Consider the following 25,066-nt stretch of genomic DNA (forward strand, 5'->3'; position numbering starts at 1 on the left):
CTGATGTCTCAGACACAGAGATAAGGCAGTAAGAGAAGAGCAGGTGAGGATGGTCTGTGGTATTGGTTCTCAGGTGACTAACATAGTGGGGAAGTTCTGGAGGCATCCTACCTAGTCCCATCCCCAGTGACTTAATACTGCAGCAGCAGATTCCCAGGGGTCATTGTTCACTTCTGTACTTACTTAGGTTTATGTTGTTGTTACTCTGTAAAAGAGGTTTGATTATTGGATTAAAAAATACTATGAGGGCTGGGCAGGTGTCCCGTCCAGCAGGACCAGTAATTACGGGGTTGGGAGGGGAGCCATACCTGAGAGATGGGATGGGAAAGAAAGAGGCAAGACCAAGTAGCGTTCCTATCAAGGTCCGTTTATTGAATCAAAAGCAAAAGCTTATATGGGGTGGGGGCAAGAACTAAGCAGTGGGGGGCAGGGGGCGAGAAGGTCTCCAGATGATACCATCAGGGGAACATCCTGTGGTTTTATCTCGGAGCTAACCTGCTAAATAACATCTGCAGAGAGTGAAGAGAGGAAGTTATGCAGAGGCTGAAAGGAGGAAGTTATGCAGAGGCTGAAAGGAGGAAGTTAGCTTTGGATGGGGCATCAGTATCTTTCCATAGCCAGTAGACTCTTTTAGCCTTGAATGACCCCGGGCTGGCTCCGAACAGGCAGGTAATTCAGCAGATACCCTCTTGGGGTTGACATGGGTTCAGATACCAACACCCAACCCAGGTTGAGAAGTTCATAACCACCTTCTACTCTAGATCCAAGAGACCTAACACCCCCTTGTCTGGTGTGTCACCTGAGCCCACAAGAAAGACATTCTCTCTCTCACACACACAGACAAATGTACAAAAATGAAGATAGGCTTGTTTTCAAGAGTGCTTATGACTTATAAAGCAGTTAGTGTAAAACAAGCTGTTTAGGTGTATAATACAAATAGACTGTTTCTTTAAAAAAAAAAAAAAACTGCTTTGTTGTATTTGGTTTTTTAAAAGTTTACATTCCCTCACACTGGTGCAGACTTATATCCACTTACCAATCCCAGAAGGAAAAGTGGTTTCTGAGTGATGCTAACATATATTCTTTTCTTCTTATCATAAGACAATGAGAGGCTCCACCCAGCAGGGGACTGAAACAGATGCTGAGACTCACAGCTAAACACTGGGCAATGCAATAGAAAGGCTCATGGAAAGGGGGGTGAGGGGGTGAGGACAGAAGGACCTGGAGGTGACAGGAGCTCCACAAGAACAACAGAGCCAACTCACCAGGACCCAGAGGTGTCACCAGAAGCACCCCACCAAGGCTCTACTTTCTTATCACTCCCCACTGCCTGGCCAGGCCACAGAGGAAGAGGACATGTTCTGTCCTGCTGTGACTTGATGAGCTTGGTGGTGGGGGAAGGGGGGGCTTCCCTTTTCAGAGGAATAGGGGAGGGAAGATAGGGGAGGAGGACAGGAGGGTGGGACTTGGAGGAAATGAGGAAGCAAGTTATGATAGGGATGTGAGGTGAATAAATAAATTAAAATATTTTTAAAGACAATAAGATACTTTAAGTAGTCAAAATTATTTTCTCGAATACTAAAATATTTGTATGCTTAAACTGACTCTCTTAGCGGGCGTGTGGGGCCCCACGCCTTTAATCCAGCACTCAGGAGGCAGAGAGGCAGGTGCATCACTGTGAGTTCGAGGCCAGCCTGGTCTACAAAGCGAAGTCCAGGAACAGCCAGGCTACACAGAGAGACCCTGTCTCGAAAAACCTAAAACCCCAAAGCAAAACAAAGAACCTCTTTCCTAGTCCTATATGGAAGCAGTTGACGCTGCTCAGAGGAGGCAAAGCAACCTTTCTCTGAGGTTAGACTAGCATACTATAGCCATTCATCTAAGAACTGTAACCACATAGCCGGGCGTGGTGGCGCACGCCTTTAATCCCAGCACGCACTCGGGAGGCAGAGGCAGGCGGATCGCTGTGAGTTCGAGGCCAGCCTGGTCTACAAAGTGAGTCCAGGATGGCCAAGGCTACACAGAGAAACCCTGTCTCGAAAAACCAAAAAAAAAAAAAAAAAAAAAAAAAAAAAGAACTGTAACCACAGTGCTGTGTTATAGGACTTTTACTTGATGTTTTCTGTATTTGTGTCCTCGGTCCTTTGTATGTGTGTGAATTGTGGCTTTGATGCATCTTTTAAAAAGTGGTCTTGTTCATTTTTAAAAACTTCTTCCATAGAGATTATCACTGCTTAGTTCCTCCTCCCATCTTGGGTCTCTTTTCCACAAGTACCTTTTTGTCTTTTGTAAGTCAAAACAAACAAAAGAGAAAGTGCGGTGTAAGGTTCTAGTCCTCATGAAAGCTGCTACTACAGGCTATTTGGGACAAGAGATAGAGATATGCAGGTGAGCAGTCTGTCAATCAAAGTCATATCCAGCATTGAGAGGCTCAGGGAAGAAAGTAGACAAGTTGGACCGTGGCTTTGAACCCTAGACTTCCAGACTTAAAACCTGTACTTTACCACCTGAGCCATCTGAGGTCACTAACTCTCTTTCTGCCAAAGCTTTTCTTTCACTAAAGTCTTTGATTGCTTAACAGCAGGCAGTCTTAATTAGACTGACAAAGGACCTGGCTTGTTTACTCAGAGGATTCCAACTGGCTTGGGGCTGAGTAGAGAACCTTTCAGGTACCTTCTCAGAACTTCCCACTCTAGCTGAGAGAAAAGGGCTTGTAAACAGGAATCTCAGCCCCTTTCTTTCTTTGGCACAACTTGCTGGAATCCAGGATCTTGATTCCCAGAGCCGAAAAAAGATTCCAGGCAGTTTATCCTCACATGTCATGTCCGGCAGAGCATGTCCATTTTTTCCAGCAGGCTCAGTGCAGCAACTCCTGTACAGGAGTCCCTCTCTCTAATCGCTTGACCTACAGAAAGTTTGCCCTAGGTCAGACATCTGTGTCAGGCCTAATTTAATGCAGTCTACATGCCTGACCCTTAGAGGCATACACAGTTCCTGGGAGTCCTTCTGCTAATTAGCAGGAAGACTCAAAGCTACCTGAATTGACACAGGGATTATTATCAGGAGTGGTAAAATCATCCTCCTAAGATTCTGCAAGGAAAATTGGCCCAAAACAGAGTTGCACCCTGTGGAGCAATAGGCAGTGAGGGCTTCTTTATTCCAAGCCCTGCAATAACCGTGTGGAACAGAAGGGGGCGTGCACGCACGAAACAAATCTGGGCCATAATGTTAGTGCAGATCTTGTAAAACACTGAACCGCCTTTCAGAAGGCCACACAACTCCTTTCCCCTGAATGGTTTCTGATAATGCACCTGGAGGGGGCTGGCGGACACATCTGAATGTATACAAAGAATCCAATAGATCGTCCTCACGGACACCCCAAACATTAGTCTCGGGCCTTTTAATTCTCTTCCGTTTAACATCCAAAGCTTCCTCCCTTTTACTTAATCCAGACTCTGCAGCTCTTTGTAAACCACTCATTTCCTGAGCCTTATAGTCTCAGGTTCCCCTGACAACAACCTTCCAATGCCACCTGGCGTCACCATTACTCAGGGCTCAGGCGCTCAGGAAGCAGAATGTGGCCCATTCAGACAAGCCAGTCTTCACGCCTGGAATTCCTTCTCTTTCCTTACAGCAGGCATCAACTCCAGCAGATGTCCGCCTGACTGTGGAGACAATGTAACCTTGCCTCAGACTGGGCCCGAGGTGAAAGCAGTCTTGGCTGGCTTGACCCCACTGAGACTCCATAGAGGCAAAGATCTTAGAGACACTCAGAGAGAAAGGAAGTGTCAACCAACACAAACAAACAGGCTCCTGTGATCCGCCCAGAGTACTGTAATCGAAAAAGTACCATGGATTAGGAGGGAAAAAAAGATTCAGGGAATAGAGGAGAGAGGGGTCAGAGGTTCTGGCCTGATGGCACAGGGGTGGGGAGCGGGCAGCGGGGGTTGATGGGAGATTGACAAGTGAGCAGCCAGCCCAGCTGAGTGCTCTAGGTTGAGTTCATGGATGGTGAGGCTTCTGTTGGATAGAGGATCTGCTAGACTCCTGAGAAATACACCAGAGGACTGGCCACAGGAACTGAAATCCAGAAAGTTTCATACTTGTTCTCCTTAATCTCCTTTCCCTCCTATTTAGGGTAGTTGGGTTGTAAGGGAGGTACTGCAAGGACCAAAGTAATACCATGTTCCATATGTTATGTAACTAATGCCACGGGCTGTAGGGTTTGTGAGAACTTGTCTTGTAGGTGACCCTTACTTCTGCCTGCATTCCGGGAGTGACCACGTACTGCTGTAAATTGCACCTGCCAGCAGTCTCCAGAAACTCCACCGGACCGATTAGATACAATCAGCATCCAATGTTCCTCTGAGATTAAAAACAAACAAACAGAAAAACAAACTTCCCCTTGAGTTCCAGCCTCCAGCCAACCTGCCTAAAGGTCGACGACACTCCTGTGACCCCCAAACAGTGCTTATAGTTTTCTCCTTTTATAAACCCATTGTCCTTGAAGCTCTGCGCCACGCTCCTTCTTCCTTCCTGTTGTATCAGGAAGGGTTGGGGTTCAAGCTCAAGCCCATAATACAGGACCCTGTGTATGTTGTATTGGTATCATGTCCTGGTGGTCTTTTCAGGGGCCTCGCGATCTGGGTATTATAGTACATTCTTTAATAAATTCATAATAAAGTATAATTGTTAAGGCATCAGAGTCAACACCTGACATGCATTCTGGTGAGCTCCCACGCTGCCTACCCACCACAGGTGGGATAACCCAGTCTGGTATGTAGCTTTGGTCAAGCGATCAACCACTTTGTAAAGACCTATATTGCCAATTTCTCTCCTGATCAATTTTGTGCTCTTCCCTAGTTGATTTTTGTTTTGTTTTGTTTTTTGTTTTTACATTTGGGCTGAGCACCAAGTCTAAGTTATGCTTCGTTTGGATCATCAGGGCTGAGGTAAAGATGAACATATTACTGCTATTAATGACACGTGCATGGGGATAAATAGATGGCTCAGTTGTCAAAAGCACTGTCTACTCATGCACAAGGCCTAACTTTGATTCCCAGCACCAGAGAGACAGCTTACAACTGCCCATAACAACCACGGCATCTCTTCCAGCCTCTATAGACACCTGGCATGTACTTGGTCTACACAGCTCCAAAGCTTATGCACTGAAATTAAATCAACTGTAATTAAAAATAAAGACATGTAAATGAAGAAAACCATTTTTTACAATAGTAAAACCACATATGGGGGCTGGAGAGATGGCTCAGAGGTTAAGAGCACTGGCTCTTCTTCCAAAGGTCCTGAGTTCAATTCCCAGCAACCACATGGTGGCTCCATATTCATCTATAATGAGATCTGGTGCCCTCTTCTGGCACATGTGCAGGCACAATACTGTACAAATAATAAATAAATCTTAAAAGAAAAACCACACACATATGAATGCGTCTTCCTACCACTTGCATATCTGGTGCCCTGGGAGGCCAAAAATATGCACCAGATATCCTGGACCTGGGAATACAGGTAATTCTGGGCCTTCGAATATGGACGCTAGGGCTCAAACGTGGGTAGCAAATGCAGCAGCAATACTAACTTGCCAGCTCTCAAGTACGTCAGTATGATGCAGAGGATGAAGATGCTCCATTACACTTTCTGTCTCTATCGCATGAAAGTGATCAAATTGGCTAGATGGTTGTTGAAGGATTCAATAGATTTCTATTCCTCTGTGAATGCACTCTCCACATTGCTTCTTATTTTCACTGTTAACACAGTTCTCTCTTTTTAAAAATTAATATATTATTAATTTATTCATATCACATCTCAGTGGTTATCCCATCCCTTGTATCCTCCCATTCCTCCCTCCCTCCCATTTTCCCCTTACTCCCCTTCCCTATGACTGTGACTGAGGGGACTTCCCCCCCCCCCCCCCGTATATGGTCATAGGGTATCGAGTCTCTTCTTGGTGACCTGTTATCCTTCCTCTGAGTGCCACCAGGCCTCCCCATCAAGGGAACATGGTCAAAAATGGGGCACCAGAGTTTGTATGAAAGTCAGACCTCACTCTCCACTCAACAGTGGAGGATGTCCTGTCCATCGGCTAGGTCTAGGTAGGGGGTTCGAAGTTTACTGCCTATATTCTCCGTGGCTGGTACCATAATTGGAGCAGGACCCCAGGACCCAGATTCACCCGTCTTGTAGGTTTCTAGGTAACACAGTTTTCTTAATGTGAGTAAAGATAACAAAACATTTTTTTTCCAAACCAGTCAGATTATATTAGAAAATCTCCATAAATGAGAAATACTCTCCGTTTTTGATGTATCTTTGAGACAGGTTATCTCTACATAGCCATGGCTGTCTTAGAACTCACTATGAGGACCAAGCTTGCCTCAGACTCAGAGAGGTTGGCCTGCCGCTGTCTCCTAGCTCTGGGATGACAGGGGTGCGCCTCTATGTGCAGAGGAGATGTTTTTAAAATGATGTGTCTTTGAATCAGAAATTAAAGAGATGAAATAAAATTTAGAAAGGAACCATCATAGTTTGGATAAAGACTAATACTTTCCAAAAATCTACAATAATAATTTAAATTAGCAAATCTTTTCATATGTTCTCAACAATTGGGCTATTTCTTTGCTTTAATTTCATCCATTTAGAAATGTTTTGAGCCAGGCGTGGTGGCGCACGCCTTTAATCCCAGCACTCAAGAGGCAGAGGCAGGCAGATCGTTGTGAGTTCGAGGCCAGCCTGGTCTACAAAGTGAGTCCAGGATGGCCAAGGCTACACAGAGAAACCCTGTCTCAAGAAACCAAAAAAAAAAAAAAAAAAAAAAAGAAATGTTTTAACTGCGTTTCTGTGTGCACACCTGTGCTGTGATGTGCATGTGATGGTGAGAGACAACTCACTGCTGTTTATCTATGTGAGTTCTAGCCATGACACCCAAGGAGATGTTTCGTCCGAGTGACCTCACCAACCCTTATTATTTATGTATGTGCTGGTGTGTGAGTGTTCATATGTGACAGACCAAGTACACAAATAAAAGAAAACTTTGTAGGAGTAACACGTGTTTCCCAGCAACTAAACTCAGGTCAACAGGCTTAGCAACAAGCAACTTTACCCACTGAGACAATTCTCTGGCATTCATTTGTGATTTTGAAAAGATGTTATGACCAAGTGTTTACTTCTAGGAAAAAACTAAAACATTAAAAAAAGTTGCAAATAGGATTTATTATTCAATTTGCCCCATTTTTCTCCACTCTTACATGACAATAGGTTTATAACCTAAAAAGAAAACGATATTTTACTGATGGAATGTTTCAACTAAACTTATTTGAGCTTCATTGAGACAGAGAAGTAGGAAAGGTCTGTGGTGCGCAAGGTTGGCAACCTGACCTTGGTAATCATATAGAGACAGCCAAAGCAGACCTCACAGAACTGCCTTCTAGTCTCCACATATATGTCATGGCCTAAAAGCCTATAGTCACATTTTATACACACACACACACACACACACACACACACACACACACACACACACACTATTTTTTAAAAAAAATAAATCTCATTGTTGCAACATTATCTAGCATCTCAAAAAACTTCCCTAAGAAGGCAGCACTTCAAAATGAAGGCCGAATAAAACCTAAAGAGAACATGAAGAAAGATCACACATCAAATGGCATATCCATAGCCAGATCAGTCAGGCTGTGCTGTGAGATAAGGAGCTGACTGCTGATTTCCCTACTTCATTACATCTCTACCAGGCAGATTGGATACCCATTAAGGTAGTTAGCATTTCTGTTTCGTTTTGTTTTGTTTTAAGATTTATTTATTTATTAAGTATAGTGTTTTGCCTTCATGCCAGAAGAGGGCACCAGATCTCACTATAGATGGCTGTGAACCACCATGTGGTTACTGGGAATTGAACTCAGGACCTTTGGAAGAGCAGCTAGTGCTCTTAACCTCTGAGCCATCTCTCCAGCCCCTAGCATTTCTTATATTTCCTTCTATTACCATCTTAACATTAAAATCGTTAAAATATGTAGATATTGGGGGTACATCTTCTACCCTACGGTGGTATTCAGGAGACTGACCCGTGAGAATCAAGAGTTCAAATGTAGCCTTGACTGATGACTGACACTCAAGCCAGGTGACATAACAAACAGCAACATCTGACAGGAATTAGTGAAAATATGAAAAACAAATCCAGGAAAAACCACCCAGCACCCTTTCCAGGCAGGCTTACACTGAACGTCTGATCGCACAGTGCCTGCTATTTATATAAAGAATGGGCCACTTAGATGATAGGCATACAACTCTATAAAATGAGGCCAAAAAACACCTGCTACCAAGTAAAAGTGCAATAGAAGATGAGCAGCAGTCACAGAAGTAATAGCACAACGGCCTAATAAGTTTCTGTAAATTGATGTGCCACACACACAGCAAACTTCAACACCTACTCAGAATGTTTTAATAAACAACCAACCACAATTGGCAATCTCCTCTCTTACACGTAAGTCAACATGGCAAATAATTTAGTTCCTTCAAGGTTATGATGATATAAAGATAAAATGATTTTTTTCTTGAAACCGAAGACAAATACGTCTAAAGTCTTTACCAAATCATTTACATGACTAGGATTTTCCTCCTGTACAAGTTCTTTCCTACTTCCTGACATCAGGATGATAAATATATGCTTTAAAATATTACAGTGCAAAGCTGGGCACGGTGGCGCGTGCCTTTAATCCCAGCACTTGAGAGGCAGAGGCAGGTGGATCACTGTGAGTTCAGGTCAGCCTAGTCTACAAAGTGAGTCCAGGACAGCCAAGGCTACACAGAGAAACCCTGTCTCGAAAAAACCAAGAAAAAAAATCATTTATAAAATAAAATCATTTATATTACATTTCAATTGCTATCCCATCCCATGCATCCTCCCATTCCTCCCTCCCTCCTGCTTTCCCCCCATTCCCTATGACTGTGACTGATGGAGACCTCCTCCCCCTGAATATGATGCTATACACCAAAGGTTTTATTCTTGTATAAAGATAGAATGACATATCTTTTCCCAACTGACTAAATTTATGGATTTCTCTGCAGGATGATTTTTTTTTTCATGATTTCTAAGGCTACTGCTCCATGAAAAGGCTTTAACGCATTGCTTATTCATAGGGTTTCTTTACAGGATCTGTTCTTTTATGCATTGGACTGTGACAGGCAAATGTTGGTGACACGCAAAAGAAACGTGTCCTTTTTGTTATCTGCTTCCATTTAGTCATAGAATGAAACTGAGTTCAAGTTCCCAGGCCCTAGTCATGCTGGAGACTTTCCAACAGCTGACCGGCTTCTGTTATTCATCTTTTGTTCCCCAAAACATAATGACTGTTCCTACCCACAAAAGAACAAATGGATGTGATTGGTTAGATTGTAAGACCTACATTTTGTATCAGTTGACAGCAATCAACCACGTAAGGAAGCCCCGAACCTTAAAACCTGATTGGTGAGAAAATGTAGCTGCACCTTGGCACAGATGTTTGTGGTTTTCAACCTTAAAAGCTCTGTAATATTCTGGCTCAGGGGTAGCGGCATAAAGGTGGGGAAGGGGGATGGGCAGTGGGATTGAGGTGTCACAGTTCAGCTTCCAAGTATTTTCTGTGGTCCTAAACGAGCAGTAGAAACTTGATTACAATAAATTCTGGTCATTTGCATTTATCTGGCGTTTGCATTGTGTTGGATCGCAACAAACCCACTACACAAAGGCCTTACCATATTGCTTACACTCCCAGAATTTCTCTCCAGTGTATTTTCAGGATGATGAGAACTACATTCATAAGGTTTCTCTCCAGTATTAATTCTTTCATGATGATGAAGACTTTAGAAATGTGAAAAAGATTCAACACATTAAATTTATGTACAGGGTTTCTCTCCAGTATGTGTCCTTTTATGATATAGGAGACTACCATGACTTGCAAAGCCTTTCCCACATTGGCTACATACAAATGGTTTCTCTCCAGTGTGTGTTCTTTTGTGTAATCGGAGATGACTGTTTCGTGCAAAGGCTTTACCACATTGGTTACATTCATAGGGTCTCTCTCCAGTATGAGTTCTTTTGTGTATTTGAAGATGATTGTAATGTGCAAAGGCTTTACCACATTGACTACATTCATAGGGTTTCTCTCCAGTATGGGTTCTTTTATGATATAGAAGACTACCATGACTTGCAAAGGCTTTACCACATTGATTACATTCATAAGGTTTCTCTCCAGTATGTGTTCTTTTATGTATTTGGAGATTACTCGGTTGGGAAAAGGCTTTACCACATTGATTACATTCGTAAGGTTTCTCTCCAGTATGTGTTCGCTCATGGATTTGAAGAGTATTGTGAACTGCAAAGGATTTACCACAGTGCTTACATTCATAAGGTTTCTCTCCAGTATGTGTTCTTTTATGTCTTTGAAGATGACCATGGTATGCAAAGGCCTTACCACACTGATTACATTCATAAGGTTTCTCTCCAGTGTGTGTTCTTTTATGTCTTTGAAGATGACCACGGTGTGCAAAGGCTTTACTACATTGATTACATTCATAAGGTTTCTCTCCTGTATGAATTCGCTCATGCCTTTGAAGAGCACTGTGACATGCAAAGGTTTTACCACAGTGATTACATTCATTAGGTTTTTCTCCAGCAGTTGTTTTTTTATGTTTTCTATGATGACTGTGTTGTGAAAAGGCCTTATCACTTTGGTTGTTACATTTATAGGGATTCTCTGTAGTCTGTGTCCTTTTTTGAACTCGGAGACTACAGTGACATGGAAAGTCTTTACCACACTGGTCACATACATAGGGTTTTTCTTTAGGGTGTCTTCCTTTATGTCTTTGGAGCCTACGGAGACATGCAAAGGCTTCACCATATTGAATACCCTCATAGGGTTTTTCTCCAGGAGGATGACTCTGACACATAACGGATTTATCACATTGAGTATATTCAGGTGATTTCTCTCCACTATGACGTCTTTCATGCCTGAAAAAATAATTGGCTCATGTGAGAGCTTTACAACATTGATTGCATTGATGAATGTTTTTTTCTGTGTAATTAATTTTATAATTTGTTCTAACTGTAAAGAGGATTCAGATCTTAAAGTTTTATTGCGATATTAACATTCCTGGTTCCCCTTCATTATGGGTTCTTTTGTCTTTGAAGATACCTATGATGGTAAGAGCATTCTTTACGTGGCGCACATTTATAGGATCCTGTTTTTATATTAAATTTTTACATATTGTAAGAAAACTGAAAGAAACCAGATCTTTTCATCCTGATTGCATTTGTAAATTTGCCTATTGTATGAGTCATACTACATTTGCAAAGTAAACCAGGACAACCAGAAGAATTTCCATATTTCTAGAACTCATAGAGATTTTTTTTTTTTTTTTTTTTTGCAGTGTAAGTTTGTGGATATTCCAAATAAAGTTGGAAAGCCAGTTAACTGTAAAACCGTATCACATTCAGAAAGTCTACTCACAGTGGGGACTACTACATATTTTCTAATTGTTCTTGAAGAAAGAGAGGTGTGTGGCTTCTTTCACTCTCCCTATGCTCACATGGCTTGCATCTACTGTGACATATGCTATACCTATAAAAAGAATAATGAAAAATGGAAGGGTTCCACATTGCATTCATACTGTTTGAATTTTTGTTCCTCACACACACGTGGTACAGAGATTAAGGTTAACAACAATTAACCTTAACAACAACATTCTTGACTCTCATAAACTAGCCATCTCAATAAACTTAGCAATGGTATTATTAGTATATATCCTGGACTCATTTTGTAGATCAGGCTGGCCTTGAACTCACAGTGATCCACTTGCCACTTTTCCAGTGCTAGGATTGAAGGTGTGCACCACCACACCTCACTCTACTTTATTTGAAGGTTTTAGACATATATTTATCTATTCTATTGTAACGGGGCTATGATTCAAATGGTGATATCCATTCAGGCATTGTTTCCTTGTCTTCTTTCTTAGAGAAATGCTTTGCAAAAACAAAGCAGATACCTGACACTGAGGTACATGGTTTTGTGAGAATTTAATAGTCATTAATGCACTTAAAGCAGTGTTTTTTTTATACTGTTGATTTTCTTTAAAACTTCCAGGACACATTAAAATTTCTTAGGCATATTTATATTAGCTTGCACATGAGAATTACCTTTCACGTCTTCTAGAACTTTGACAATGATCTTCAATATGTTGGTTCTCCCAATTATAGCCTAAAATATAGTACCAGAAAATATGTCATGTTATTAAAAATTATGCAAAATTCATGTTACTATCTTCAGTGAACCTTACAACCATACCTGAATTATTCACATCAGTCCTCCTCATTCTCAATAAAAATTACAGAAAAGCATCAGTAACAAAGAAACAGCTGTCCCGTTTTGTTTTGTTTTGTTTTTAAGTAAAAGAAAATTCACTGTCTTACCTATAGCATAGAGGTTCCTGTAGGTCTCCAGCATCACATCTTTGTAGAGACTCTTCTGGGAGGGACGCAACAAAGCCCACTCTTCCTGAGTGAAGTTCACATGCACATCGTCATAGGTCACTGGATCCTAAAATATCCCACACATGTGCATAATAACAAGCTTGATACAGACAACACTGTAAAAGTATACTACATTGGCATATAATTCTGGTGATTTCCTGACTTGGAATTTCTTATGTATCACCAAGTCATTTTGGAAAGAAACTGAATAATGAGATTCATCCTGTTATTTCTGTACCTTTTGAATAGAATATAGCTTTGCAAGAGAAATGCCAACTAAGAGTGAGAGAGAGGGAGAGAGAGAGGCGGGGGGAGGCAAAGAGATCAACAGTACTGATAACACATCAGAAAAATTGTATGGACAACTATTAACTACAAAAATGATGGGCAAGATATGTGCATTTTCTCGTGCCTTTAGTCCCAGCACTCAGGAGGCAGAAGTAGGTGTACCTGCAGGTACATCCACGAGGCTGGTGGATGCCAGCCTGGTCAATGCGACAAGTTCCAGGAAAGCAAGTGGTACATACTAAGACCCTGACTCCCCAGCAAAAAAATGAATTAATCAAACAAACAAAAAAAAAAGAGAAAAAGAACTCAAGAGTTCCTTACTGAAGTTTCCACAAAGAATTATACATTCCTTTCCGTTCTATATTCACCTTCCAGATGAAGTTCCCTAGTTTAAACTGTAACATTAATATGAGCTTAGGAAAAGAGAATCCATGTTTAAACAGTTACAAATGGACAGATGAAAGCATTAGCCACATAAATGTTGATCATAATAAATAACACAGGACAGGAGAGATAGTTCACCTAAGAATATCTCTTACTGATTGTGCAAATAATGGGGCCAATTTCCAGTATTTATATTGGGGCTCATAACTATCCATTATATCAACTTCAGCAATGTAAATGTTTATAAATAAGCAAAAGAGGGCGGAAGAGGTGTTTCAGCAGTGAAGAGTTCTTGCTGGTCTCACAAATAATTGGGCTCAATTGACAGAGCTTACACGGGGGCTCACTACTATGCATAACTTCATGTTCAGGAGCTCTGAGACCGTCTTCTGACAACTGTGATGACCAGGTACACATGATGCACATAGTCATACATACGGGCAAAATACTGGTATTTGTTCAAAAAATCTCAAAACAAACACAACAGGTAGGAAGCATGTCACGCACCGTCAGTGTAATGACTCAGATGGCTCAGGCACTGTTAGTGTCATGAATGCATGCCATCCTGAGAAATAGAACATACTCTCTGCCAGATTTCAAAATCAAGATGTAGATGAAGGTCCGCACAACAGCATGTGCTTGAATGTACAAAAACCTATATTCTGATCCCATCAGTTAATGGTATAAAAATAAAACAAATAAAGCATGTGGGCCCACATCTAATCCCAGCCGGAGTGTGGAGCCAGAGTCACTGAATCGCTAAATCCAAGGCCTGCCTGGTCTACACACCTACTTTCAGGGTAGCCTGAGCTGCAGAGCGAAACTTTGTCTTCAAAATCAAAAATAAAAACAACAAAACAATAAGTATAAAAATATCAGGCTAGCAAAATAGCTTAGCGTTGAATGGCAGTGGCTTCTACTGTATTTTAGGCAATGTAGGGATGGATTGTAGACTAGTGAGGGCATGACAGCACACAAAGGAAGAGCAGGAAATGGGGTGTGTCTATAGACACTCAAATCCCATCCCCAAAATACCTCTTGAAAGATTCTTACTACAAAAGCTTCCATAAGCTCCCCGCAGAGTAGAGGAAAGTGTTCAAAGACATCATCCTATTTGGGAGCACTTTGATTCAACCAAATATATTCTGACAATGGTCACTGTCGGTGCAGGATCATCCCATGATGAAAATGCAATTCGTCTAACTCCAATGATCCTAATGGTGGTAACAGCCCCCACACTGTTTAGATGTCCAAACTCTCTTCTGAGCCCAGGAAAATCTCCTGAATGCCACAACTTGTAAAATCAAAAGGCAAGTTATATTTTTCCAAATACAATGGCACAGAATCTCCCTTCCCGTTCGAACAGAGAGGAATGCGTACGCGGTGAGGGAAGATTGGACCACGGGAGCAAAACCAGTAGGACAAACAAGAAATCCTGTAGCTCTGTCTCAGACACGTGGGGCTTCAGTTTGACAGGTGTTAGACGGCCCTATCCCTGCAGCTTCTCATACAACTCTCAGCTTGGTTACCTCTACTGTGCATAAGCATCTCTCCATGGCAGGTTTCTCAAAGCTTAGGTAATCTCAGCATCTTGTGGTCTCAAAGTGCAGCTTAGGCTTCATTCTCACAGCCTCATGCAATGAACTCTCACGGTATCCTCCCTGGGACTCTGACTCTGCACTATATACGTGGATGGAATAGTTCTGAACTAAAACCACAAAGGAAAAAAAAAATCTATGACCTTAAGTTTGGCATCTTTCTTGTTTCCAGAACCCAGCACAATATGGGAGATCCTGTCAAGTTTGGCTTCTAAATTGGGATGGACCCTGTCACACTTGGATGACTGGTGCATCAAGTTTTATATGAAGTTCCTTCCTGGGACTAGGAATCACTTTGCCTACTCCTTCCAATAAGTGAAAGTTTAGAAGGAGAGAGTGTTGCAGGAGCCTCCTCTTTAATGGTGATAATCTTGAAAACTCCCACCTCTGTTTCACCATTTGACTGCCATTGGAAATTACCTAGTGCTGTTTGTCTCTATAAACCAGAGACTTTGCATTTATTTCTGCCCCAATGGGTGCTTTTTCTCAAAGTCGTCATGAATGAGTCACTAGTAATAACCATCCAAGTGATACAATAATCCATCTACGAAATCAGTCCATTGATTTTTAATTCTTCCTTACTCAATTCCTCAGAACATGGCAGAGTAAGAAATATTTGGGGTCAAAAATATCACATAAATGACTTCTAACCCAATTTTTCATAGAGTCTACTTTCCCCTGAAATCCTCAACTTCCTCTGTCTGCATTACTCTCAACACTACAATCTTTCAGGTCCTAAAAAAAAAAAAAAAAAAAAAAAAAAAGCCTATTAAGCTCTTGTTTAGTTTCCTCTGCTTTTGACCATCTCACGTCATCATGTTTTCCACATTTCTCCCCAAAGAGAACATAGCCAGGTTGTGTCCAGCCACAAAATCACTTTTTGCCTACCACTTTTTATTCTAACTTGCGACTCTGCTGCTGTGATGGAATCCTCTAACCAAAAGCATCCCAGGCAATGAACATGGTTTTTTGTTTTTGTTTGATTGATTGATTGGTTTGTTGGTTTTGATGGTTCTGTCAGATCACAGTCCATCATTTTGGAAGCTTAGAAGAGAAACTCAAGTTAGAAAATGAAGGCCAGAACCACGGACAAGCACTGTTTTCTGGTTTGCACTCTTGCTTCGTGACTGTCTCAGGCTCAGCTAGCTCTCCTATCCAGCCCACGCCCATTTGCTTAGGGGTATTGCCACCAAAAATGGAAGAGCCTTCCCACATCAATCATGAATCAATATACTCTCTCATGGACATAACAACCAGCCATTCTGATGGGGTCACTTCCTCATTGGAGGCTTCCTCAGATGACTGTAGGCTCTAAAACGTTGAGAACTGAAGCTAACTAAGACACAAACACAATAATATACGACAAAGTATTAAAAACACAAACTAATGTGTTAATTATATCAATTACTTAAGTGTCAGAAACACAGACATTGATGATTGCAGAAAGTGAAAAATGCAGACTTGCCAAGAAATGAGGCAAAGCCAGTCTTTAGGATCAAAAAGAGAAAAGTAAAACTATTTCTCCACAGAAAGTCCCCCAAAGTAACAAAAACTCAAGGAACATAAAACATAATATATTAAATTTTCAGAAGACAGAGATTGCTGAAGGTCTATCATTTTCCAGAGAAACAACAATATAATCATATAATATAATTAGATTATAATTAATAAAATAATATAACGCAGAGTGCACCACTGATATGCATATAACAGTCCTTAAACTGGAATTACAGGATTATAGTCAAAGTCAAAACCCAAAGAAATCGCTGGCCAGCGCTGCCTCTGTTTGCTCTGGTTCTCTCCTTTGCCAACAATATAAAATGGAATAGAGGTGGAGGGCAATTCCAATCAGAGAGATTTGATTAAAGCATACATATGTTCCCATTTTAGAGAAAATGATTTTGATTATTAAAAGTATCTCATTCTGTTATGATAGAGACAAGGATGTCTCTTAGGATCAAAGAGAAACCATTTTGTTACCTATGGTTGATGATTGTATAGAAATCTCCAGCAGTGTTAGGAAATACAAATTCTTACAGACCAAATGCAAGAAAATAGATTTTTAAAGAAACAGCGTGTGGTTTCTATTCTACACCCAAACAGTTTGTTTTGCACTAATTGTTTTAAAAGTCATGAGCAAACAAGCCTGTCCTTCTTTTTACGTGTATATTTGAGTGTGTGAGAGAGAGAATGTCGTCCACGTGTATACAGATGACACACCGGAGAAGAGAATGTCACATCCCCTGGTGTAGAATCCAGGGTTATGACCAGGTGGTTATGAGCCCCCCAACTTGAGCTGGGTGTTGATATCTGAGTTCAGGTCAACCCCAAGGAGAATACTTGCTAACTAACCCATACAGCCCATTCAGTACTTTTCCCCTCAATAAACAAAAAGCCTTTCACAGATTAACGATAACAAAAGCCGACATAAATATAGAAGTCAGTAAATGACCCCTAAGAACGTGACGCCTCAGTGTTAAGACATTGGGTATGTGACCGCACAGGACGCCTCCCGACCTTCCCTATTCTCTGTTTCCTGAGACCCAATACTCAACTTGCCCAGAGTGCTTCCTCGCCCCCGCCTATGCCTCGTATAGGTATCACAGACCATCCCTATCTGCCCTTTTCTTCCTGCCGCATCTCTGTGCCTGAGCCTCCACCTCTGGAAGGACACCCCATGCTCAACCACAGGCCATGACTGCCAGAAGGCTAGGTGGTCTGTCCAAAGACCTACCTTATCATCTGTTACCCCAGACCCAGTTCTCACAGTTGCCTTAGAACTGGAACAGAATAGCAGGGGAAGCTTCCTCTTCTCTTTCCTGTGCCTCTTGTAGATATCGCAGACCCCTCAAGCTGCCCTTCCTTTCCCGCTTCATCTCTGTGGCACAGCCCCAACTTGGGCAGACACCCCTACCAGATCTATGACACTGGCTGTTACCCAATATCAAATTTTCACATTTGCCCCAGCACCAGACTAGAACACCAGAGGCAGCTTCACCTCTCCCCTGTCTACACCTCTTGTGAACTTTTAAGATCATCTTTCTCTGGTTCCCTTTTACCTTAGCTACCAACACCAGGAAGCACTCCCCCTTGACCATGCCCATCAAGAAGGTGGGTAAAAGAGGCAACACCCAGCAAACCCACTCTCGAAAAACACAGAGAGCGAACAGAAACCCAGGAACAAAGCTCCTACCCATGTCCGTCTGTTTCATAACCCCGTTTTTACTTTTTCATGCAGTATGGCTCCTTCACAGAAAGCTCTCTTCCCATCCAAATAAACTGATGCGCTGCATTTTTATTGTACACTATAATAGCACATCTGTTTATTGTAACAACATGGCTTTGTATTTGATTGCTAATTATTTTGCTTCCTGGGCACTGTTTCCTATCTTTTTTTTTTTTTAAATGAACCGACCCTCACATACCCAAAAATGATGTTTATAACCTTGCCTAAAAAATATTCCTCATTGGCTGATTAAAATGCCTAATCTGGGCAAGGCCGGGTAGACGTGAGATGCAGAGTTCACGGGTTTTGGGGAGAGAAGGATCACGGGAAGAGAAAATTACTGAAGCGTGGAGAGAAACACGAGAACACATCGGCATGGACGCAGGACAGCAGCCCAGATGAAGAGCATCAGCAAGCATTTCCGGATGATGGACCGGAAGCAGCCTAGACAGGAATGATTAAAGCCGATGGCTTGGGATCGAGGCTGCACGATAAAGGTAGTTTGGAGGATTAATCTGCCCAGCTCCAGGAAAAATGAGGCCATTCTGAAATACAACAGGTGTCTGTGTCTCTATTGAATATGATGTGGGTTGGATAACACGGCTGTAATGTGTACAGGCTTTAATAATAAACATGACTACAACATAATGGCACCCTACGTAAACACTTTTAGAACCGAGGCTTAAAACCAAGAACTTCCCAGTCCAAACCAGTCGGCTACCTGTCTCTCTATGTGAGCCCACAGGTGAAAGAGCCTACAGCAGGCAGGCAAGAGACGGAGTGCACTAACCAGAACAGAACTGCCTAACGAAGCGCAGCTGCCATGCCTCTGTCTGATTCCACCCAACATCAGCCCAGGAGACAAAAGCCGCTTTTAAGGAGGGGAGAAGGGACTGTGGGCAGGGAACAGGGATTGGAGACTGCGGAACAGGAGGTAGGACGCGAGACAGTTACTTAGCAAAGGTGGGGTTTGCCCCAAACCTTGTGTAGCTGCAGGAATACTAACTTGGTTTCCACGGATTAAGGCGTTTCCCACAGATTCCCAGAGCAGTGGGTCAAAAAGTCATTGTCCTTTTAAAACAAGGGGGACAAGAACAGCAGTGAAAAGTTCAGCCTATACAAATCCCCGCTCAGGACAAGCAGTTATGGCAGGACCACAAAGACAGGAAAGCACTCTGCATTCCTCCCGCAACTGAAAATTATTGATATATAACAAAATGAATAATTAATTTACGCTCTGAGCAGGCTACAGGTCTCCTAAGTGTGGAGCTTCCATGGGAACTGTAACATAATTTAATTAGTGCCAAATAAATAAATAAATAAAACAAAACAATTAAATGCTCAGAACAGTGTAAATTTCACAGGAACTGATAGGAACTCGAACATAATATAATTAATTAAGGCATTTAATCGCCACTTGGGAAAGAGGTAGAGCCAGAACTATATATAATAACCATGCTTACATAAAAAATAATTAATATATCTCTATAAAATGGAATATTTTTTATTTATTATGTATACAGTGTTCTAACTACACGTACACCTGCACACCAGAAGAGGGCATCAGATCTCATTATAGATGGCTATGAGCCACCATGTGGTTACTGGGAATTGAACTCAGGACCTTTGGAAGAGCACTTAACCTCTGAGCCACCTCTCCAGCCCCAAAATGGAATATTTAGACTTTTGTTTGGTTTTGTTTCTCAAGACAGGGTTTCTCTGTGTAGCCTTGGCTGTCCTAGACTCACTTTGTAGACCAGGCTGGCCTCGAACTCACAGCGATCCGCCTGCCTCTGCCTCCCAAGTGCTGGGATTAAAGGCGTGCCCCACCACCCTCGGCCTGGAATATTTAGACCCTTACAATCATTAATTAAATTTATACCTTGATCCCGATACTTGGGAGACAACAAAATACTAAAAGTTCCTTGTGAGTTAGAGGACAGCATAATCAACAAAACCAATCCAAAGCAGCCCAGCCTATATAGGAAAATCTTATCTCAATGGAATTTCTAATTATATCTCTATAAAAGAATATACTTAAACTCCATGCAATTGTACTCTAATTTATCAACATGACAATGTTTCTATATTCAATAATGACTTTACTCACCCCCTTTGGGGGAAATCAAATGATAGCCAGCCTAAAAAACAGGACTGCTAAATTAAATCACCTCAGGATAACTTCAAACTGGAGGACCAGTATTATGTTGGAAGAGGAGCAGCCATATATTTCTGTTAATGGGGGTGGGAGGGGGTGAGGGGCAGAGCTTTACCGCATCCAAAGTTATAAATATCAGATTTGACAGAGGAAGATCCCATGAAGATTTTGGCCATGGACAAGAAACAAAAAAAACAAACAAACAAACAAAAAAATCAATCGAGACGACCAAACAGGAAAGGTAAGTTGCTGATCCCTCCACATGGGTAGAGCTCTTAGACTAACTAGGATATATAAATGTCTCCAGCCAAAAAACTTCAACTTACATAGCAAAAAAAAAAAAAAAATCATTGGCTACAAAATCCTCAGGATTTATCATGCCTTTCTTTTAAATGACATAGATAAAATTGATGTTACAGCTTGGTATACAATCCAAACTGACTTAAAGAAAGACAGGTGTCTTCCTCTGCTGATCCAAAGAGCAGGAAGAACATCTTTAATCGATCTATGCATCCTGCACATCTCCTACATTATAATTTTAGGACGGATAATGCCTGTGAAGAATCACGTGTCTTTAGAGCAAAAGAACCGGCTATCAATGATGCTGGCTCATACGCTGACACAGCTTATTCCAACATCCTGCGTGCTCCAGCCACAGCTGCTTCAGCTGTTTCTTCAAAACCTGCTCCCAGGACAGCTCCAAAGAAAGCTGCTGCTCTCAACTAGACCAGCACTTCACAGGGTTCCAAACAGGACTTCTGTTAAGCCTCAAGTTTCCCAACACTTAGAGACTGGATCACAAATGTTACTGCTAGCTTGCTTAGCCATTATCTCCTATTTTATTTGGGACGCCCAAAAAGGTATAATGTTACTGCTAGCTTGCTTAGCCATTATTTCCTATTTTATTTGGGACCCCCCAAAAAGGTATCCTAAGCACCCAAATCAGCAAGAAACAACCTTGAGAAGAACCACACACTACTTCCCTTAAGGTGGGGAGGTGAATTGTGGTTGTTCTAATGGGCTATACATGTTTGTCGTCATTTAAGGGAATTATTAATGGTCCTATCCAGAGGGGAAAAAACAAAGTAGAAAGACATAAGGCTATCTTGTCCTTCTTTTTTCTATCTATTTTTCTTCCTTAGGTAATAAGTAAAGGGTTGAAAAGAAAGAAGGGGAATACAGAAATACCTTATAGGAATAATAAGCCAAAAGATAGATTATTGTATCTAGTCTTTAACTTAGAGATACTGTTATATATAAGCAAGCTTATTTTGATACACTGCTATAAATTTTGGTATATTGATACAAATTCAAGGCTACTTTGTTACACACACACACACACACACACACACACACACACACACACACATTTCTACTCTGGCATGAGGTATTGTGCCCATACAGCTCATGTATAATACAAGGCTTGCTTCTAGTACCTTTAACAGTGCTATTACAAACTGTTTTGAATAATTAAATAATACAAGATAATTGTTAGTTGATCAACTTGAGATCATATCAGACACTAGTCTAATTTATCACAGGAATATACATCTTAGGTTTAACAGATATATATGATTCCATAGATAGATAAATTATACAAAACTAAATAGATAAAGCCCTCAAAAGTCTCAGCGATGTACAGAGTAATTCAAAATGACTCTAAACTGTTATGTCTCTGGCCCTCCAGCTATTACTGGTCTCTCTTCCAAACAGAGAGCCCCCCATGCTCTAGAACTCTCCTTGAAAGTGGAGGTGGTGATCAGAAAGGCAGGCTATGGCTCTGCAGCCCCTCGCGCCCCCTTGTGGTTTCAGGCAAACCCAGCCACACTGAAGCCCACACACAAAGCAATTTAGAAGAAAAACTTAATGTCTGCCCCCTGTCACATGGACTATGGCACAAGATGTGGAATCTGTGCTGTTCACATGCCCAACACCATGCACACCTGAGAATCCTCTGCATCTCAGAAACTACTTTTGTTCCCAGGAACAAACACCCAACACATGAGATGCTTTTTTACAACCTCCACAAAGGTAATTCCACCTAATGGATCTTACACCGAAATGTTAAATGCTAAAGGCAGAACCTGTAGAAGATACTAGAGAAACTAGGGCTCTCTGAATTTGGCATCCTCCCATGCATGTTTCTGCACACGAGCCCCTGCTGGAACTGCTATGCCCAGATACAGCCCCCATAGTGAAGATTCTGAGAGGCCATTGCCAGGTCCAGAGAGTGACTAGAAGCACCACAGACCTCCCAGGTGACCGCATCTGGCCGCCACTTACCATCCGGCCCCAGAAAGGACCCACCACGCCAGCTCCCGCCATGAGCCTCCTGCTCCTCCCAGTTGTGGGCAGTGACCCGCTGCTCACCAAGACCGGTCCACGGAGCTTGCTGAGTTCCCCTCAGAGCGCCCAGCACCGGCGCTAAGAGTACTTCCTACCTAAACATTCAAGCCTGATCGGCTACAGAGCGGAACCTGTAGCAAGGCATCCGGAAAAACCCTCCTCTTCTTCTGACTGGCAGGTCCGCCAGAAAGCCCTGGATGACGAGTGAGTTGAGAGGCATGAGCACCGCCCTCAGGGTTAGTAGTGTACTGAAGGGACACAGCAGAGTGTTTCTGGGCCCAGGCTTCCAGTCCAGGGCCAGAGCTTTCCCAGATCTGCAGAAATTTGAAGTCAGTAGCACTTAAGCCTGCTATCCAGTAGCCAACCCGCCTGTCTCCCCACGCCAACCCGGGCAGAACCCAGGACTCCAGCTCCCGCAGCTCAGCCGCCTGATTTTCCCGCTGCAGGCAGTGACCCTGCGCTCACCATGGCGTGAAGCTTCCCTGAGCTCTCCTCACAGCACCCAGCACCAGCGCTCAGAGAAATCACACTGAACCACTTAAGCCTGCTCAGATACAGAGCGGAACCTGCAGCAGGGCACCCAGAGGAACCTGCTCTTCTGACCGGCAGGCCCGCCTAGAGGCTCTGATTGGTTAGCGAGTCTCCAGTGCCGTGAGAACTTCTCTTTTGAAGTGTACTGAGGGGACACAGCATAGTGTTTCCTGGAACAGGCTTCCAGTCCGGGGCCAGGCCTTTTCCAGAACTGCAGAGATTTGCATCTCAGTAGCACTTGTGCCTGTCCTCCGCTAGCCCACCTGCCTGATCTCCCATTCAGCCCCTGGGAGGACCCAGCTCTCCAGCTCCCGCTGCTCAGCCGACAGCGCCTCCCATGTGTGCTGTGACCCTGTGCTCACCATGTGGAAAAGCTTGCCCCAGCTCCTCTCACAGCACCCAGCAGCAGCGCTCAGAGCTCATCACACAGAACCAACAACTCCAGTCTGCTCAGCTACAGAGCTGATCCTGGAGCGCGGCAGCGGGAAAAACCCGCCTTCTCCTGTGACTGGCAGGTCTGCCTGGAGGCACTTACAGTCTCCTCCCGAGGGTTTGGGTTCTGCCAAAAGCACTTGAGAGCAACAGTGCTGAACTGAAACCATAGTGAAAGAATCCATGACCTTTAAATTTTGCATAATATTTGGTTGTTGTTTCCAGAACTAGTAAGACATGAATGACCCTGTCAAGTTTGGCTTCGAAGTTGAGACGGAACAGATCATGCTAGAATGACAGCTGCATCAGGTTCTGTATGAAGCTTCATCGTGGGAATAGAAGTCACTTTGTCTACTCCTCCATCAATTAAGAATGAACAGACTAGAGTGTTACCCTTAAGGTACCTTCTAAGGCTTAAAATCCAGAGCAGCCTTGGCCATTCTGGACTCACTTTGTAGACTAGGCTGGCCTCGAACTCACATCGATCCGCCTGCCTCTGCCTCCCGAGTGCTGAGATTAAAGGTGTGCGCCACCACGCCCGGCTGGACCTTCTCTTTAATAGTGATGATCTCCTTAAAAATTCCTGCCTCTGGGGCTGGAGAGATGGCTCAGCGGTTAAGAGCACTGGCTGCTTTTCCAAAGGTCCTGAGGTGAATATCCAGCACCTACATGGTGGCTGACAACCATGTGTAATGAGATCCGGTAGCCTGTTCTGGCATACATGCGTATATGCAGGCAAAACACTGTATACATAATAAATAAAGAAAAAATCATTTAAAGAATTCCTGCCTCTGTTTCTGCATTTGGCTGCCACCTGAAACTACCTAGTACAGTTTTTCTCTCCAAACCACAGGCATTGAATTTCTTTTTACCTACCTTGTTGCTATTTTTCGCTGTAGACCTGAAGGATTTGTCCGCAGCGACCATCAAACAGAATCAATATTTCATCTAAGAAATCAGTCTATTACTTTTTTACTTTGCCTTGCTTAATTTTGCAGGACATGGGCAGATTAAGAAAGATTTTTTTGACAACATATCACACAAATAAACCCTACCTTACTTTTTCATGGAGACTATTTGCCACTAACACCCTGACCTTGACCAGGCTGACAGGACAGGTCACAGTCTGTCTTTGTGGTGCATTCTGACACACAGTCAAGCTAATAACTGAAGGCAAAAGCATATGTAACATGGTTTCCTGGCTTTCTCTCTTGCTTTGTCATGGTCTCAGCTACCTTTTCTATCTAGCACCATCCTTAAATAGAAAATTCCTCAAAGAAATACCAGTAACACAATCAAACAATTGGAGGAAAAAATAAATCCTTTAAGATTGCCAGAAAACACGCAAACACACAAAACAAAAGAACAACAACAACAAAAAAAACCCAAAACAACAACAACAACAAAAACCAAACCAAATGAAACAAACAAACAAAAAACCAGAAAAACAACAAATCCCATAGATAAAGCCAGGGGTGGGGCTAGGGGTGGGGGTGGGGAATGGCAGTGAGGGTGGGGGTGGGGATGGCAGTGAGGGTGGGGGTGGGGATGGCAGTGAGGGTGGGGGTGGGGATGGC

General features: G+C 42.6%; 2 protein-coding genes across 2 annotated transcripts; both read right to left on the minus strand.

The window, feature by feature from the left end:
• Positions 1 to 9,467: 9,467 nt before the first annotated feature.
• Positions 9,468 to 12,381, minus strand: LOC127204002 (zinc finger protein 431-like). Its single transcript, XM_051162959.1, has 3 exons — positions 12,194 to 12,381; positions 10,494 to 11,008; positions 9,468 to 10,409 (listed from the first exon to the last, which is right to left on the minus strand). The coding sequence occupies exons 2-3, from the start codon at positions 10,945 to 10,947 to the stop codon at positions 9,895 to 9,897; spliced, it is 969 nt and encodes a 322-aa protein (XP_051018916.1). The 5' UTR covers positions 10,948 to 11,008; positions 12,194 to 12,381; the 3' UTR covers positions 9,468 to 9,894.
• Positions 12,190 to 17,894, minus strand: LOC127203324 (zinc finger protein 431-like). The gene is made up of 3 exons (XM_051162106.1): positions 17,856 to 17,894; positions 12,467 to 12,593; positions 12,190 to 12,254 (listed from the first exon to the last, which is right to left on the minus strand). Exons 1-3 carry the CDS (start codon positions 17,892 to 17,894, stop codon positions 12,190 to 12,192), a joined length of 231 nt encoding a protein of 76 aa, XP_051018063.1.
• Positions 17,895 to 25,066: the final 7,172 nt, after the last annotated feature.

Source organism: Acomys russatus, chromosome 19 (genome assembly GCF_903995435.1).
Source record: "Acomys russatus chromosome 19, mAcoRus1.1, whole genome shotgun sequence".
Taxonomy (NCBI): domain Eukaryota; kingdom Metazoa; phylum Chordata; class Mammalia; order Rodentia; family Muridae; genus Acomys; species Acomys russatus.